At 41.1% G+C, this 19,029-nt stretch overlaps 2 protein-coding genes across 4 annotated transcripts; both read left to right on the plus strand.

Annotated features, from left to right (window-relative positions):
* The first annotated feature begins 933 nt into the window (after positions 1-933).
* Positions 934-1,793, plus strand: Vps25 (vacuolar protein sorting 25). Its single transcript, XM_065231573.1, has 2 exons — positions 934-1,059; positions 1,263-1,793. Exons 1-2 carry the CDS (start codon positions 1,010-1,012, stop codon positions 1,732-1,734), a joined length of 522 nt encoding a protein of 173 aa, XP_065087645.1. The 5' UTR covers positions 934-1,009; the 3' UTR covers positions 1,735-1,793.
* A 3,047-nt stretch (positions 1,794-4,840) lies between these two features.
* LOC135709234 (myosin-9-like) lies at positions 4,841-18,709 on the plus strand. Of its 3 annotated transcripts, none has more exons than XM_065231511.1 (6): positions 4,841-4,940; positions 5,017-5,045; positions 5,310-5,629; positions 5,696-5,856; positions 16,969-18,284; positions 18,345-18,709. In XM_065231511.1, the coding sequence occupies exons 2-6, from the start codon at positions 5,019-5,021 to the stop codon at positions 18,453-18,455; spliced, it is 1,935 nt and encodes a 644-aa protein (XP_065087583.1). In that variant the 5' UTR covers positions 4,841-4,940; positions 5,017-5,018; the 3' UTR covers positions 18,456-18,709. The 3 variants fall into 3 exon arrangements, with proteins under 3 accessions (XP_065087583.1, XP_065087582.1, XP_065087581.1); XM_065231510.1 differs by having other exon boundaries at positions 4,841-4,936; positions 5,005-5,045; XM_065231509.1 differs by having other exon boundaries at positions 4,841-4,936.
* The last annotated feature ends 320 nt before the right edge of the window (positions 18,710-19,029 follow it).

The following is a 19,029-nucleotide window of genomic DNA, read 5'->3' on the forward strand; positions in this document are numbered from 1 at the left end:
TAAATCCACATACTTTTAACTTGTGATGCGTAGAGCAGGCGATAAGATAGCTGGCTCTCACGCAGATGAACACGGTTCAAATCTAGGTTCAAATCTAAGTTGAATGTTCTTGTTCACTTTTTTATGATTTTGCAGTTGTGTTTTTGAGATCGATAAAGAAGCAAAACAAACTTCCTTAATATGTCGCTAATGAAGAGCAGTTCGTTTACTAAACATTGTAAAATTTTGCTTTCCTAACAATAGTTTTCTTGAATCAACTAAAGCCTAGTTATATTTTGAAGTTTGACGTTTGTTCATCTACTGAAAAATATAGTTCAGCCAACCTTGGAGCCAACTATGGACTACAGTTGTTGCCCTCTATATATAGTCAAATCAACTATAGTTTCGGGTTATCTCTAAAACAATTGAACAATATAGTTATTTTGACCGGAAAAATAATTGCGTCTGCTATAATTTGTTCTCCGTGAATATGTGTACACATAAAAGCCATGTGTAACCACGCATACTATTCATTTGACTCATAAATTTCATGTGTGCTTCTGGGTGGATTCTGTTTATGTGTGGTCACATAAAAATCATGTGGAATTTTACATGGAAATTCTTCAGTAAAACTAATTCTTTAAATTGGGTATCTTTTCAACCATTTCAATACTCCCCCATGTTTTTTCAGCTACATACATGGTTTGAAAATTGAATTTTTTACCCATTAATGCGTTTTCACGAAACACCATGTTGTATCTTTAAACGGGCGTGTGAGCTTATTTTAAAGTCATTATTACAGTCTTTGCGTTTACCGTGCAAATTATCCCGGGAATAAATCCCATCCATATACTACAGTTGATCAGCCGAAAGGTAGGCTCAAATGTCAAATTTGCTGTTGATGAGAATCCGCCCGCAAAGATCCGATGTAAACATCGGTTCGGTGGCAGCAGTGAAGTTCATAATAATAATATTTTCCAATTTATTATTAACAGAGATTAATAGCTACCATTATTGAAAAAAAAACTGAATGGCGGATTACCAGTGGCCTTGGGAATACAATTTTCCACCGTTCTTCACGTGAGTATTTGCTATCTGATAATCCTAATACCTCAACGGAGTGCACCAACAGAAAACTTCCCTAATAACAAAATACATACCCGAACAATAACCCAAATGGTAGAACTATTCCACAAACGGTTTGGATGATACCCATAACACGTCGTTAAGCAAAATAACCATACAATTTTTATTAGGGTTCTAATCTGACTCACTCATTTCAGGGTTCAATCCCATGCTAATACGAAAGACCAACAGCTGTCGACATGGAAATCCCTGATCCTTGACTATCATAAGCACGGCAAACAGGCCGTTCTCAACATAAACGAAGACAGTGCACCATTTGTAAATGAAAGCATATCCCGGAAGCTATCGTCCGAGGGACGCCTTTGGGTGATGGAAGCGCTGGAGAAGTCCGGCAATGCTGCTACGGTGGACAAACGCAAGCAGCAGTGGGAGGTGTATTGGCACACCTTAGACGAGTGGAGTGTAATCGTGCACGAGTGGGCCGTAGCGAATGGGATGACCAATACGGTCTGTACGATCTTCGAGCTAGTGGCCGGAGACCATACAGTCGGGGAGGAGTTCCACGGTCTGGATCAGGCTGTGTTAAAAAAGGCATTGAAGGTGCTAGAATCGAAGGGCAAGTGCGAACTGATTGCGTTTGACGATAACGAAGGGGTGAAATTCTTCTGAATAAGAGGGATTCTAGAGTCGGATGATGTGCGTGTGTTATACTCTAACATTTTGTAAATATAACTGTGAAACGGAAAGGAACTTTTTTTTTATTTATTTAGTAGGGTAAGTGCTCCAGTTTTGGCCATACCTAAAAAAAAAGTTGCAATTCAATCTTCGTGCGATTCGGGGGCGATATGTATATGTCCCCGGACGACTAAGATTCGAATCAACAAGCTAAACACAACTTAGGATCTTAAACGTGTGAAAAACGTGAAGTATAATCAAAATAGGCACATTTCCCCTACAAGATTATGTCCTATAGTTAGCAACGAAAAAAATCCAATTTTTATTTCCCATAGCTCATGGAACGATTATGCTGCCACCGGCAGCTCATGGCATTACAAAAAATATGAAAAATTTATTTCATTTTATGAACTTTATGTGATTTCTTGTGATCCATGGCCAACGTATTTTTTTATGGTCTACAGTTCATTTAAAATTGTCTAAGGCTGTGTTCCATTTGGTGAATTTTCCAAAGGTCGACGACATCATACGATATAATATATGGTGTGAGTATGTCAGCTTTGAGTCTAGAAAAACGCCAAAGACTTTCACGCAGTGCACCCGTTCGATAGTCGTGCCTAGTACACAGCAAAAAAAGTTGTTGAATATTACATCCAAACTGCTGCAACCAGGTCAATCCATCGGTTGTGTAATATCACATTGTACGATGTACATCGATTTTGCGAACAAAATTACATCCATTGATGTAATATTGTATCTGCTTTTTGCTATTACATCATTATTTCATACATCAGCTTTAATTACGTTGATCGATATTACATTTTTTTTTGCTGTGTAGTTTGTAGTTGAAAATAATCGGTTGTTTCTTGCGTGAGAAAGTAATAACTGTACACTTAGCTGGGTTGACCACCAGTCGGTTTAGACTATACACCAGTCAGCAAAGATGTCAATCTGATTTTGGAGAGAAGGCAGTCGGCGAGTGAGCGGATGCGCAGAAAAACTTTCAGATCGTCTTGTCTTGTTTTTGTAGTTGTAATTACTCATAAATGGGTAAAATTTTACTCATTTAATGCGTAGTCCCAGTTTCCCTCGAAAATGCTTATTTTGTAGTCATTATCGAGGTCATTATTGGGTATTTTGTGGTTACCTTGTAGGGTTGAAATTCGAACAGCCGGAACCGAGGCCATAACAGCCTTTTCTCGCTTAAAGGGTGACAGGTTAGATCCTTTAACACATATTTGATTATATACACGAAACGAAAATCAATTATTTTATTCATGTGTTTCACTTTTACATTTTTGCCAAAACATCCGCCAAAACATCAATATGGGTCTTTTTTACCCATCAATGGGTACTTTCAAGTTACCGTGTAAGTAAAATAGTGCCGCAAAAATGGCAAGAATGGCAACAACTGGTACACGGTTAGAAAAAAGTACCCAAAATTAAGTTCTTTTCACTCATCTCGGCACTATAGTGCAGGAACCCAAAAGTAGGTAAAGCGGGTCAAAGTAATTTTCATTTTCTTGTGTGTAATTCATATGGAATTTTTCACTAGCTTTCAATCCAAAAGTAAGTTAGTTGTACCCAACAGTAGGTAAATATGATAATACTCAACGTTGGGTTCCCACACTTTACTACCCGCATAAACGCGAACCATAAATTGACCTTACCTAAAATGGTTAAAAATTGTTTATAATCCCTGCTAAACTTTAACTGAAATGGTTATGGAACTTTACATGAACGTTTAATGATAAAGTTTCAACCTTATGTATTATGGTTTTTTGGAACTGGACCTTACAAATAATGGGTTGTTAAGAACCATTACCATTCCAAATTCTTGTTTTCTCCATACATTTTCAGAAAGAGAACTATATAAGAACGTTTTTACTTATGATTTGAGAACATTAATGGTAATGGTTATGGTAGTCAGTAAGGTCCATTAATGGTTTTGTATTATCGCTCAACTTTACGTGGAATATATCGTGAATTGGTAATCAGTAAATTACAGGCAACCAATTCGCGATATATTCCACATAAAGTTGATCGATGTTACAAAACCATTCGTGGACCTTACTGACTACCATAACCATTACCATTAAAGTTCTCAAACCATAAGTTAAAAGGTTCTAATATAGTTCTCTTTCCGAAAATGTATGGAGAAAACAAGAATTTGGAACGGTAATGGTTCTTAACAACCCATTATTTGTAAGGTCCAGTTCCAAAAAACCACAATACATAAGGTTGAAACTTTATCATTAAACGTTCATGTAAAGTTCCATAACCATTTCAGTTGAAGTTTAGCAGGGATTATAAACAATTTTCAACCATTTTAAGTAAGGTCAATTCAGTGCCAACATTTCAAAGGGGCGTAATTGCATTTGTAAACAATGGCTTTAGCCGTCGATTTCTTGCGAATAAAAGCTTACTCATAAAAAATAATGACACCAGCAGGTAGAAGAATGTTTCCTCTACCAGCTAGCATTGTAATTTTGGAGAGGTAAGATTTCATTCGCGGCAAATTGACGGCTAAAGTCATTGTTTACAAAAGCAATTACGCCCCTTTGAAATGTTGGCACTGAATTTATGGTTCACGTTTATGCGGGTACCCCTGTTGGGTGGTTTTGCTTCTTCTTTTTTGACAACATTACACAGAAACAAAATCCATTGGCAAAAATACTATATTGATGGTTTAAATTAAATACTCCCACCAATAGATTTGTGCAGAAACGAAATCCGTTTAATTTGACTATTTTTTCTTTCAAAACTACTATGCCGTTTGAGTCAGCATAGTAGTTTTGACAGAATGGTAGTAAATTTGATTATATTTATAGTCAACTATACTGAAATCATGGTAGATTTAACGGTATTAAACGTAGTTATACTGAAAATAAGTGTTTTCTGCAAAATAGTATTCCTAACTATTATCTTTGTTTCAGTGTAGAAGGAGAAAATGAGACGAACTAGTCAAAAGTAGGTAAAAGTGAACTGGCCGTTGGGTACTTTTTTCTTACCGTGTACGGTTGCTCTGATTATTAAAGAAAATCGATTAATCAGAGTGCTGAAATCTCTGCCGGCCGAGATCGCCTATTACTACCCACAATCAAAAATCCAGCGTCGTGCCCTCGGTCTCGGTCGTGCCGCCGTCGATCATCGTTCTTTTTCCATATTTTGCATCGGGGTTTGCAAAGTTCTGCACGTAGGTATTTTAAGGCAAAATTAGTTTGTAATTTAATCAGCACGTTTTGCCTTAATTAATGACATAAGATTTTTTTAAAGTAATGGACCAATTCGAGCAGACAAACGAGGTAAGCAATTGTGGCATAATCTGCACTGAACGAGCTTGGGTGGAAGAACTCAAACCTAACAATTTTCTCTAAATGTACACCCCGTTTTCGATCAGACCGAATTTCCCATATACGAAATAAAAAAAAAAACGTTCCGATCGAAAACGGAAGTAGGAATTTTCAATTGCGTGGACTCACTTTTTCACCCATTGGTACCGGTAAAAAGTTAGGTTACGCAATGCTACATCGGGCAAAAACATTCACTGATCATTTTGTGCCATATAGGTGCAGGACGAAGAGTCTTATGTTGCGGACGAAGAAGAAAGTGATACCATAGACGATCAGAGCTCGGACCAAAGTTCTTCCGGTGACGATGATTACGATTCCGACGATGACGATGATATTGCGGCGGATGTTCGTGATTTGATGAAACGTGATAAGGTCGTGGTGTTGGCTGAGGTAATCAAATGTCGCACCGAGCAGCTTCGTCTCCGCCAGCAGCTGAAAGTGTATCAGTATGCTTTGGAAGAAATGGGTGGCCAAAAAACGAAACTCCAACTCGATCTGGCTCTCACCACCAAGACGCTACTGGTGCTGCAGGAAGGGTAAGTCAGAATTGTGAACACCGTTATGATAATGATCACACGATTTCTTGCTTTGCTGCGTCACAGATTTTCCGAACAGCACCTGCAAGACGAGAAAATCCTCAAGCAAATCAACATGATGTCGGATTTTCTCGGGGATTTGGACATGAAGCGCGTTCAGTTGATCAAGGAAACTCGTCAGTTGGCGGCACAGCTAACTAGCGACAAGGAAAAAATAGAAGCGATGGGTAAGAATCTACCGTGAGGTGGAATTAACCGATGGTTGTAGGACGGATCTCTATCTCTAGTTTGGTACCTAGGCATTCCATATAAAGACTACCAAATTAGAAAGAAAGATCCGTTCATCATTTAATTGAAAAAGTGCACACTTGTAATTTCCATCAAAATGTAGGTGGGATCTTAATATTAATGAAGGTGATTTTCTTTTTTTTTTTTTTTTAATAATTCGTTTATTTTTCCAGGCTCATTTGCCGTTGCTTTGCCGAGCCGATATTCATTGTTTAGATTACAAAATTACTCAAAACTAACTTTAGTAAAGCGGGGGCCGATTACTCGCGGCTATCTCGAGGTTAGGGGTAACAAATTGTAACAAATGGATGGCAGGGTAGGGATTGTGAACACAAGGTTTGGAGAGCAATGTGCTCTTGATCTCGAACTAGGCGACACTCTGATCAAAAAGACAAACATGGGGGTACACCGATGGGTAGCTAACAACTTGGGAGAACACAAGATGACACTAACTTCTAAATCCTCAAATCTATCCGTTTTAAAAACATAAATTAAATTCAAATAGTCAAGGTCTCGGCTCGCCAAGACATCTCTAACGGGTATCGCGGGTTGTTTTCCTCGGGCCCTGAGGGATGTGAATAACTCAGATCTGGCAACACGGTGTAAGGTACACGACCAAACAACATGCTCGATATCGTGATAACCACTGCCACACGCACATAAATTGCTGCCTGAGAGCCCAATTCGATAGAAGTGCGAGTCTAACGAGCAGTGATTGGACATAAGCCTTGATATAACGCGTATAAAGTCGCGGCTCATGTCCAACCCTTTGAACCATGGTTTGTTCGACACCTGTGGGAGAATAGAATGTAACCATCTTCCCAATTCACCATCATTCCATTTTTGTTGCCAACTGATGAGGACTTGCTGGCGAGCAATAGAGAAAAATTCGTGGAAGGCGATTTGTCGCTCAAAAATATCGCCTTCCATAGCGCCCACCTTAGCCAATGAGTCCGCTTTCTCATTACCCGGAATTGAGCAATGAGATGGGACCCAAGCTAAGGTGATAGTATAGGAGCAGTTAGATAAAGCACTCAGTTTAGATCGTATTTCAGGCAGGAAATACGAGGAGTGCTTCATCGGCCTCATTGAACGAATAGCCTCCAATGAGCTAAGACTATCCGTAAAAATAAAATAATGGTCAGACGGTAGTGAGGCAATTCGCTCTACTGCGTAAAATATAGCTGCGAGTTCCGCAACGTATACGGAGCATGGTTTCTGCAGTCTATAGGAGGCGCTATGAAATTGATTAAATACACCAAATCCAGTGGAAGCATTTATGGTTGACCCATCTGTGAAAAATCTTTTATCGTTACTTACATGGTGGTACTTGATTGCAAAAATTGAGGGAACAACCATCGACCGATGGTGATCTGGTATTCCATGGATTTCTTGCATCATGGTCAGATCAAAATTTACAGAGGAACTATAGAAGGCTTGAAAGCAATCACGATTGGAGATTAATGAAGAAGGACCAACCTCCAGCGTCATGTACTCATAGTACAAACTCATGAATCTTGTTTGAGGATTTTGGTCGAGCAGCTTCTCAAAATGTTCTATTATCAAAGGATTCAACACTTCACAACGGATGAGGAACCGGAAAGACAGCTCAGTGAAACGATCTGTCAGTGGGAGAACACCCGCGAGTACTTCGAGGCTCATCGTATGCGTCGAGTGCATACAGCCAAGCGCGATTCGGAGGCAACGGTATTGAACTCGTTGCAGCTTCAAGATATGTGTTTTCGCCGCGGATTGAAAGCAGAAGCTACCGTACTCTAGAACCGACAAGATGGTTGTTCGATATAACCTGATCAGATCTTCCGGGTGTGCTCCCCACCAAGTTCTGGTAATTGTACGAAGAAAATTGATTCTTTGTTGGCATTTTTGTTTTAGATACGCAATTTGTTTTCCCCATGTGCATTTGGAATCGAACCAGACACCTAAATACTTGAAAGATATACTTTGAGTGATTGTTCTACCCTTTAGTTGAAGCTGTAACTGTGCAGGATGATGCTTCCTAGAAAAAACAACCAACTCAGTTTTCTCCGGAGAGAATTCGATACCCAGCTTCATAGCCCAAGTAGACAAATTGTCTAAGGTATCTTGCAATGGTCCTTGCAGGTCCGGTGCACTTGGCCCTATAACGGACACAACGCCGTCATCTGCAAGTTGCCTTAGCGAGCAATTTTCATCAAGACAACCATCAATGTCTTTAACGTAAAAATTGTAAAGAAGGGGGCTTAAACATGAGCCCTGGGGGAGACCCATGTAACTAATTCGTGAAGTTGTCGAGTTTCCATGAGAAAAGCTCATATATTTCTCAGACAACAAGTTGCTCAAATAGTTGTTCATAATTGGTGAAAGCCCACTATCGTGGAGTTTATCCGAAAGGACATCGATACAAACAGAATCAAAAGCCCCCTTAATGTCCAAGAAAACTGAACCCATTTGCTGTTTTTGCGCATAGGCCAGTTGAATTTCAGTTGAAAGCAACGCAAGACAGTCGCTCGTTCCTTTGCCTCTCCGAAATCCAAATTGCGTATCTGAAAGTAAACCATTCGACTCGACCCATTTGTCTAGACGAAAAAGAATCATTTTCTCCAACAATTTCCGTATACAGGACAGCATCGCGATGGGACGGTACGAGTTATAATCCGACGCGGGTTTACCGGGGTTTCGAATGGCGATAACTCTTACTTGCCTCCAATCATCCGGAACATTGTTGTGCTCCAGAAATTGATTGAATAAGTTCAACAAGCGTCTCTTCGCGACGTCTGGGAGATTTTTGAGCAAGTTGAACTTGATTCTATCCATTCCTGAAGCTGAGTTGTTACATGAGAGGAGAGCAAGTGAGAATTCCACCATCGAAAACGGAGAATCTATTTCGTTACTAAATGAAGGTGATCATTTGGATTTTTTCTCGATTCATCCTTAACCTTTCAGTACTCGCGCTATCTTTTGTACAGTACATAGTATGTTATTTTCAACTTGAGGACGCTTCATGATATCTGATTACTCTCCAAAACATTCTTGTTTATTGGATGTGGGTATTAAATTTCATAGAACATATTTAATTTCACGTTGAGCGAGTTCCAAAGTGCAGTAGATTTTTTTTCGTTTTATACAACGCGTGAGTACTCAAAGGTTAAACAGGCGTATAAAAAAGCCTTAATTGATTTTCATCTGTTGGTCTATAATCAGATTTTACATTTTGTTATATTCAAGCCAGAGGAATGCACAGCTCTTTAGAAACCTATTGGAATTTTCTTTCGAAGCTTCCTCTGATGGCACCCAAAATTCTTTGGATATATTTCAAAATTCACTTTGAATTACAGAACTATTCTCTTTAGAATCCTTTCAAAAATTCCTTGTAAACCCTTCAAAATTAAAAAAAAAACTCATAGGAATTCCTTTGAAGCTATCTTCAAACTAGCTGGATATTCAGCAAAGATTTGATTTTCGTTAGCTTTCGTCAGAAGTAGATTCCCTAGGAATATTACCATGGAGTTTTTCTCAGAAATTTCTTTGATCTGTTTGATTGATTGACAATTAAGAGGTTTTTCACCGTACGCTGGTTTGTTTCTGGAAAAGGAATAAGCTTGGCTTGGCTGAGTACGTGAAGTGATAGGTAGATAATTATTGTCATCTATAATTTGATTATTAGGGACAATGCCAGAGTTGTAGCGATACCAGCATTAAGTTTGTCACATGGTTAATTAACTTTGAATTCTCCCAGAATTCCCTTATAGAATGCTTCCTGATATTTCTTAAATTTTCCTGGAATTCTGCTCTCAATCCTCATAATAATCTCATCAGAACTACCTGTGAATTCATCTTTACTTTCCTAACAAATACTCTTGAAACACTTCTCAAAGTTATCTGGAACATCTAGTAGAATTCTCTTCAAAATTCTTCCATAATTTTCCTTTGAATTGCTCTACAATTCTACTCACCATTCATTTGGCATTTTCTTCAAAATTCTGTACACAATTCAATTCAACAGAATCCAAAAAAATTGTCCGAGTCATGATTTTTTATAAGATTTTGTAATTTTAAATTTATCGGTGTCTGAAATCTCGCAAAGTTCAGCTTTTAATGGTCTGGTCTGAAAATTTCGATTCGGCGACATGAACGCTCAGGTAGGACGGGAGGCAATGTATAGACCGGCAATAAGGGCCCAACAGCCTGCATGCCGTATCGAATGACAACGGCCAACGATGCGTAAACTTTGCAGCCTCTCGGGGTATGGTAGTTCGAAGTACCTTTTTCCCCGCAAGGATATCCACAAAGCCACCTGGAGATCACCTGACCAACAAACAGAAATCCAAATCGATCACGTTCTAATCGACGGGAAATTCTTCTCCGACATTATCAACGTCCGCACGTACCGCAGTGCGAACATAGATTCGGACCACTACCTAGTTGCAGTATGCATGCGATCAAAACTCTCGACGGTGCATAACACCCGTCGAAGTCGAACGCCGCGACCCAACATTGAGCAATTACGGGACGCCGGAGTTGCTCAGGACTACGCGCAGCAGCTGGAAGTTGCACTACCCACGGAAGAGTAGCTTGGCGCAGCTTCTCTTGAAGATGGCTGGAGGGCAGTCTTCAAGGTGCAGCATCGCGCTTGTGAGCAAATAGGTTTTCGTACTCACAAGAACATTCATTCTGTGCTCACGCATGCACCCAGCCAAATGAACATGAGCCCGCGCGAATGTTTAAAGTTCATGCGCGCACTTCGTTTTCTTCAGCGCTCAAACATCAATGTTTGCACCCAAGCACAGACGCTGGTTTCTTTTTCAACAATTTGTTTTCGAGTAAACGTGTGGTGTGTGTGACGAACGCGAAATATTTTAGTGGTGATTTAGTAGCGTAACCTATTCAGATATCCTTTAAATTTGTCGAACCTCTTAACGGAATCCCTTTATGAAGAGCTTTCAGTGGGTTGGTTTATTTCCTTTAAATTCTGTTATAATTGCTTATCTTTTGACAGATACGCGTATTTCGTCTACTACTTGCAGACTTCATCAGTGCCAAATACTTAACAACAGTGGTGTTGAGTACTTGGCACTTATGAAGTCCGCAAGTAGTAGACGAAATACGCGTATCTGTCAAAAGATAAGCAATTATAACGGAATTTAAAGGAAATACACCAACCCACTCAAAGCTCTTCATATTCAGATATCTTTTATCACAAGAAGTAATCGTTGGTAAGTAAGACAGTAAAGTTAAAAAATATATATTTCAGCAGAAGCATATTTAGTGTAGTGATCCGCGCACTACGTCGTATGGCAGCCATTTCCATCCAAAAATTCTCAAAGCAAATTGCAACTAAAAAAATAGTCTTGTGTTGTATTGTTCGCACAATTTCTTGATGGGGGTGATTTCTATAAGAATGCTTATTTATATAAGAAAGCTCTTTACAGGTCGTATTTGTATTTTGGTCAGACTTATTTGAAATTCACTATATATTTCTTGTGTGAATGGATATAGGGGAATTTACGTATTCTCGGCAACCTAAGCAACAATCATCTTTCTAAAGCCTTTTTCTCTATGGAACGCACACATATGCAGTATTGGTTTGTTTACAATCTTTTGCTGCCAGCTGCTCTAACAATTTCAGTCGAAAGAATTGTCAAAAACTGTTTTGAAACGCTTTTACAAAGCTCCAATCTTCTCTAGTGAGAGCGAGTATTGTCGGCAACCAGTTTTTCTTCGGCAACCGTTCCATTTGAACTGCATGTAAATCTGCTGTTCTATTATCGGCAACTCGAAATCAGCTACAATTTGTAGTGCGTGTGTTTCATTTCAAGAAAACCCTGCTAGATTGCTTTTTCTCAGTGGTAAAAATATAGTCAAATTGAAGCTGAAAGCATAAAGAATCGTTTGCATGCATTCAGTGAAGTGTTTTCGTAAGAAAATCCAGTGAAAATAGTGTGGCCGTGTGTCAATTTGGGTTGCCGAAAATAGTCTGTCATGCCGAAGCTGTCATTTCCCCTACTTATTTTAATAACAAATACAACCATTGAGGTACGTAGCAACATCGATTTACGAAGGCAAACATATAACATTCTTATGCGATACCAGTTGGGACACAGTGACTGCAGGGGCCTCAGATAGCCTAGTATTATTCTAAATGTTTTAAGCACCTGCTTACTTGTTTCCATAGTTATATTTAACTTTACACTATATACATTATGCTTATTTTATGGAAAGAACAGCATGTGATTTTAAGTAGAGAAAATTCTCGAAATGTTAGTGGAACTGGCATTTAAACCTCAAAATTAATAACTAAAAAAATGCATCTAGAACACTAGGTTGCTTGGAATGCGAAAAAGAAGAAGAATTGTATGCACTAAAGGGTGATACGGTCAAAATTTGGTCAAGGGAAAACGCGTGTAAATCGGTGAAATCGTTTATTTAAAAAATCAAATTAAATTTCTTTTTCAAGTTCAATTAGTATAAAATTCAGGAAAAATATTCAGTTAGGCTTCCGCTTTTCCAAATCCGAATTGCCGGGCCTTACGCTTGACCCCTGCCATCAGATTTTGTACAGCCACCTTGTCCACCTTCTTCGCCGCAGAAAGCCAGTTTGCCTTGAACTGCTGCTCGCCCTTAGCAGTTTTTTTTTGGTCTTCTTTAGGTTCCGCTTGATAATAGCCCAGTATTTCTCAATTGGGCGGAGCTCTGGCGTGTTGGGAGGGTTCTTGTCCTTGGGAACCACCTGCACGTTGTTGGCGGCGTACCACTCCATGGCCTTTTTACCGTAATGGCAAGATGCCAAATCCGGCCAAAACAGTACGGAACAACCGTGTTTCTTCAGGAAAGGCAGCAGACGTTTATTCAAACACTCTTTCACGTAAATTTCTTGGTTGACAGTCCCGGAAGCTATGAAAATGCTGCTTTTCAAGCCACAGGTACAGATGGCTTGCCAAACCAGATATTTCTTTGCGAACTTTGACAGTTTCATGTGCTTGAAAACATCTGCTACCTTTCCCCTTCCTTTTGCCGTATAAAACTCCTGTCCCGGAAGCTGCTTGTAGTCGGCTTTGACGTAGGTTTCGTCGTCCATTACCACGCAGTCAAACTTCGTCAGCATCGTCGTGTACAGCCTCCGGGATCGCGCTTTGGCCGTCGTATTTTGTTTATCATCGCGATTTGGAGTCACTACCTTCTTGTAAGTCGATAGTCCGGCTCGTTTTTTGGCTCGATGCACGGTTGTAGACGATACACCCAGCTTATTTGCGGCATCTCGGAGAGAGAGGTTAGGGTTTCGCTTGAAACTACCGGCAACTCTCTTTGTCGTCTCAGCGGCTTCCGGTTTTCGATTTCCCCCCGATTCAGACTTCCTGGCTGTCGACAAACGTTCCCCAAACACTTTAATTATATTTGTAACGGTTGATTTGGCAACTTTTAGCGATTTTGCCAACTTTGCGTGCGAGTAGCTCGGATTTTCGCGATGCGCGAGCAAAATTTTGATACGCTGCTCTTCTTGCTTGGACGGCATTTTGACAACTGAAGAGTGAATTCCAAAATCAAAATAGGAGCAACATTCTACACACACACACCTTCAAAATGAGGGGTGTTCAGGTTTTTTAATTGAAAGAAATACGTCAAGTTGATATTGACCAAATTTTGACCGTATCACCCTTTATCAATGATTCTATTGTCCGCATCAGCTACGCAAGTCTCAGTTGAGCGGTGCTTCTCGGCAATCAAGCTGGAGCAACATTGGCTGCGAATGTCCTCACAAATGCTCAATGATTTGTCGTTATTTGTTATTTTGATTTTCAATTGATAGATTCGATTTGTAGTTTTATTGTTTATGTGGTTAAATAAATAGAAACTATAAAATGAGCATATTTCTTAGCAATAATAGAAGAAAAAAACCCACCAACCATTTTCCAAATTTGTGTGCCAAACTGGACCAACAAATTACTATTTTTTAATGAAACGCACAAATGTTGGCTACTTTTCTCGTGGTTCTAGAAGAAAAAATCTCAAAATAATGTTTTATTTCAAAGTTCGAGTGGTAGTAAATGTCATTTTAACTGCTCGAATGAAGTGGTTAATTAACATCTAGTCAGGCCGTTCGCAATGCTGAGTTTCAAAATTGTTTTAAACTACTCGTCAATTCTATAATTTGAAACTGTCAAAAATAAAACTGCAACACGATCAGCGCAACGCATAGTTCTAAAACATGTTTGTAATCATCAAGTTCCATAAACTTTACTGTTCTCTATGAAGTTCTCCGTTTTTTTTTTTGTGGAGCTCTTCGAAACATCTTCAACACATCCAAAGAAATTTGAAACAGAGTTCCATTCGTGTTTCAAACTCGCTCAGAAATAAAACAGAATAGTCGAGCAGTTGCAAATCTGGTGCAAAATAGTGCTCGAATAATGAAACTGCAACTCAGCATTGCAAGAGGTGCGTTTCTGTTCTAGTTTCAAATTGAAACAGTCCATATAAAATACAACAGCATTGCGAACGGCCTCAGTCGCCAACACCAACCAACCATTCACGTAAAACCTCCGAGTGCAACCTCGATGTTCGAGCACAGGCGCAAGCACGAAACATCAAGCCTGAGTTCATTTACGCTGCGCTCATCCCCAGGTGTTGTTCATTTCTCTCAAGTTCGATGTGCGTGTGTGAACATGAGCCTGAGAGAGAACACGCGCTCTGAATGAACTTGTACTTCTGAAATTTGAACTCACGCTCAGCGCCGTGCATGTTTACGTGAAGACTGCTGGAGGGACATCCGTTCTGCCATAGGTAGTACTGCTGCAGCGGCACTAGGTACTGCAATCCCGGACCGAAGACATTACTGGTTTGACGGCGAATGCAAACTGTTAGTAGAGGAGAAGAATGCAGCACGGGCGAGAATGCTGCAACACCGCACGAGATTGAATGTGAAGCGATACAGACAAAACTCGGTTTTCCGAACAAGAAGCGTCAGCAGGAAGACCGAGATCGCAAGGCGATGGAAAATCTGTACCGCGTAAACGACACACGGAAGTTCTACGAGAAGCTAAATAGTTCATGCAAAGGCTACGTGCCGCAAGCCGATATGTGCAAGGACTTGGACGGTAACCTTCTCACGAACGAGTGTGAGGTGATTGAGAGGTGGAAGCAGTACTATGACGAGCACCTCAACGGTGAAGCAGCAGAAAACGAAGGTGGCAACGGCAACAGACCTTGGAGCACGCGCAGAAGACGACATGATAATGGCCCCTGATCGGTCGGCTGAAGAACAACAAAGCAACTGGTGTAGATCAACTTCCAAGTACAGTGGTGAAGCACTGGCTAGAGCGCTGCGCTGGGTAATTGCCAAGATTTGGGAGGAGGAGATATTACCGGAGGAGTGGATGGAAGGTGTCGTTTGCCCTATCTACAAAAAGGGCGACAAGTTGGATTGCTGCAACTACCGTGCGATCACACTGCTGAGCGCCGCCTACAAGGTACTCTCCCAAATCCTAAGCCGCCGCCTGTCACCATTTGCAAGAGAGTTCATGGGGCAATACCAGACGGGATTCATGGGTGCCCGCACGGACCAAATTTTCGTGGTTCGGCAGGTTCTACAGAAATGCCGCGAATACAACGTGCCCACACATCATTTGTTCATCGATTTCAAATCCGCACAATCGATCGAGATCAGCTATGGCAGATTATGCACAAGTACGGATTTCCGGATAAACTGACGCGATTAGTCAAGGCGACGATGGATCGAGTGATGTGCGTTGTTCCAGTATCGGGGACACTCGAGTCCCTTTGAATCTCGAAGGGGTTTACGGCAAGTTGATGGACTTTCGTGTCTGCTATTCAACATCGCGTTAGAAGGTGTGATCAGAAGAGCTGGGATAGATACGAGTGGCACTATCTTCAGGAAATCCATCCAGCTTCTTGGCTTCGTCGATGATATCGACATAATGGCACGGAATTTTGAGACGATGGCAGAAACGTACATCAGACATAAGGCTGAAGCTAGGCGGATGGGACTTGCCATCAACGCATCGAAGACGAATACGAAATACATGAGAGAAGAGGTTCTAGGGAAGACAATGTTAGCCTCCCACCCCGAGTTCAGATTGATGGTGACGAAATGGAGGCGGTCGATGAGTTCGTGTATTTGGGCTCACTGGTGGCCGTCGAAAATGATACCAGCAGAGAAATTCAAAGACGCATTATGACAGGGAATCGTGCCTACTTTGGACTCTGGAGGACGCTGCTCGAATAAAATTCGCCGCCGCACGAAGTTGACTGTCTACAAGACGCTGATTAGACCGGTGGTCCTCTACGGCCACGAGACCTGGACTATGCTCGTCGAACGGAAGGTGTTGCGTACCATCTACGGTGGAGTGCAGATGGATAACGGAAGGTGGAGGAGGCGAATGAACTACGAATTGCACCAGCTGCTGGGAGAACCATCCATCGAACCATTGCAAAAATTGGGCGACTACGGTGGGCTGGGCACGTCGTAAGAATGCCGCACGACGACCCAGTGAAAATGGTTCTAGAAAGCGACCCAACAGGAACAAGAAGTAGAGGCGCGCAGCTGGCAAGGTGGATCGACCCAGTAGAGGGCGACCTGCAGACCCTTCGCAGACTACGAGGTTGGCGAAGTGTGGCCATGGAGTAGAGTGGAGACGACTTCTTCGGGCAGCAGAGGACAACAAGGCCTTAGCCTGATTGGTAAGTAAGTACTTTATAACATACGCTCCAAGGATTCAATCTACTTAGTGTTCGACCTAGAGCGCTTCGAAAAACTTACATGTTACTAAAATTATTGTAGGTACACTAAATTATGGAACATGATATGACAATTTGATACTTATCTTCGAGCCTAATAAATTAAAAAAAAAATTGAAAATTGATACATGCGCTTATTCTAGTTCACCATATTTAGCTGTTTGTATAAAATCGGGAAAAGTATGGTGGGCATCCGGGAAAAAACCGTGAATTTAATTTCCTGTATCCAGAGGCCACCCTGATCATTGACCACGGCGGTATCGTTTATTGCAATTACATATACCTATTATTCTGATTTTCAGTTAAGGAACGCACGCAGGAGGAAACTAACCGCTGCCGTCAGTTGCAGGAGCAAATAAACGCAATGGCCGTCACGAACAATGATCTGGAGCAACAGTTGGTTGAAGCCGACATAGCTTACCAGTCGTTGACTTCCGCCCATTCTGAACGTTCGAATGAGCTGGCCAAGTTAACCGAAGAGCTGCAGGAGGTACAAAAACGCATCGCCATTGAGGTGCAATCTAATACGACATTGAAGGCGAATGTCGACATGCTCCTGGCAGAGAAAACGCAACTGGCCACGGAGATCATTCAATTGGAGAACCGAGTGGCGGAGCTGGAGGAGGAGAAAAAGGTAAAACTGGCACAAATGGAACGATCGACAAACTCCAAATTGTTGAAGCTGGAACAACAGAAGGATGCCAAGTTGACCGAATTGGACAATGCGTGGAAGGGCAAATACGAGGAGGAGATGATGAAGGTCGATGCAAAGATCACTGCTTTGAAAACAGACAATGAGGACGCCAACAAGCAGAATGCCATTTTACATACAACTATCGAAAAGCTGCGTGAAGAACTTTGTGCTTTGAACAAACAACTGGAGCAAGAGAAAGAACAAGAAAAGAAAATGGATAGCAAGATCGGTCACGTAAAAACTATGCTAGAGGATCGGAACAACGAAATCTGCTCACTGAACACCAAGCTGAATAATGAACAAAAACGTTTGGAAGAGCAAAACCGACAGTTTGAGCAGAAATTTGCTGAACTTGAAGGCAAACTGAAAAACATTCAGGATGAAGCCGACAAAAAAGCGAAAGATCTCGAAGGCCAATTGCTACGTGCCCAGGGTGAAGCTGATAAAAACAAGACCGAAAACGAAAAGCTCGTACAGGATTTAGCCAATCACGCATCGAAGATAAGTGCCTTGGAATTGACAATTTTGGAAAAAGACCAGCAGCAAATGGCTTTGAAAGAGAAGCTAGCCGATGCCGAAAAAGCTCAGGCATCTCTAGAAGTGCCACCCAAAGCCTACAGGCAGGATAACAACCAATCTTCCGCCACCCAGATCACGTCCACTCCACTTCGACCCTCCAATTTGGTCGACAGCCTGGACATTCCGTCTTCGAAAAGAACACGAATGAGTGAGAGCGATTTGCTAAGCGTCCATTCCAGTATTTCCAACTATACCAGCTTCCAGGGCAGTGTCGATCGCAAACGTGACATGAGTCGATTCTTCATGCGTAAATCACCAACCCAAGCTAAGACCAAACCGGCCCCGAAAACGTTCTTTGGAAAGACCTCCAGAAGCAATTCGGAAGACGATCTGATCAGTTTGAATGTAAGTTGTGCGCGGTATGTTTTCTGTTATCCGTTTGGTTAGCTTATGTTCTTCTTTTAGAGTACCGTTAACTTGGACGAGGAACCGTTGGAAACACTGAATATCACCAACAGCGGTTCACCGATTCCAATGGTGAAGCCGTTCTTCCGAAGACAGGCGGAGAAAAAGTAACCTTTGATTATTTTAATTGTTGTTGCTATTTATTGTTGGCCCTCAATCCGACATGTGATTCGTTGTTGATCAGCAGTGCAGATTAGTTTGCAATAAAGAAGGTAGCAATGTATCTTCTGTAGATGTTAAGACTTGTTTCACTAAGCAGTTAGGATGATAAAAACTTTGTCATGATTTCTTGTTACTTATTTAAGCGTTGTTATTCGTCTTGGCAGTTGTAGCTTTTCCTTCATCTAGCATATAATACACTTGTTTTTGATACCGTCATAAAATCTTTTCCCCTTCCGATTCCAATGGGAAACTGAAGCGCGGGTAAATTTGTTCCCGGATGACACGCTTAACTTGTCTGTGTGTCTACCATTCCCATTATCGGTCTGTTTTCACCGTAATCGAAAGTGCGACTCCTACCATCGTTCTAAGTGTCTTTAATCTAGCTGCTCTTTAGTGGAAACCATCTCACAGCGACTTTCTCTATCCGGACCCTGTAGGGATCTGTATTTTGGATCAGTTAGTCTTCTCGATAGCTACCAACAGCTATTATCGCATTTACACAAACATACAAAAAGGAAACTGG

This window comes from Ochlerotatus camptorhynchus, unplaced genomic scaffold, assembly GCF_037179485.1.
Source record: "Ochlerotatus camptorhynchus isolate MF236.1 unplaced genomic scaffold, CSIRO-AGI_Acam_v1.1 ptg000357l, whole genome shotgun sequence".
NCBI classification, from domain to species: Eukaryota; Metazoa; Arthropoda; class Insecta; order Diptera; family Culicidae; genus Ochlerotatus; species Ochlerotatus camptorhynchus.

Bases quoted from the DNA above. Each gene is read 5' to 3' on its own strand.
- Vps25 (XM_065231573.1), top strand. From the start codon at position 1,010: ATGGCGGATTACCAGTGGCCTTGGGAATACAATTTTCCACCGTTCTTC. The intron at 1,060-1,262 runs GTGAGTATTTGC...CACTCATTTCAG, and splicing joins AATTTTCCACCGTTCTTCAC to GGTTCAATCCCATGCTAATA.
- LOC135709234 (XM_065231511.1), top strand. From the start codon at position 5,019: ATGGACCAATTCGAGCAGACAAACGAG. The intron at 5,857-16,968 runs GTAAGAATCTAC...TCTGATTTTCAG, and splicing joins GGAAAAAATAGAAGCGATGG to TTAAGGAACGCACGCAGGAG. The intron at 18,285-18,344 runs GTAAGTTGTGCG...TTCTTCTTTTAG, and splicing joins ACGATCTGATCAGTTTGAAT to AGTACCGTTAACTTGGACGA.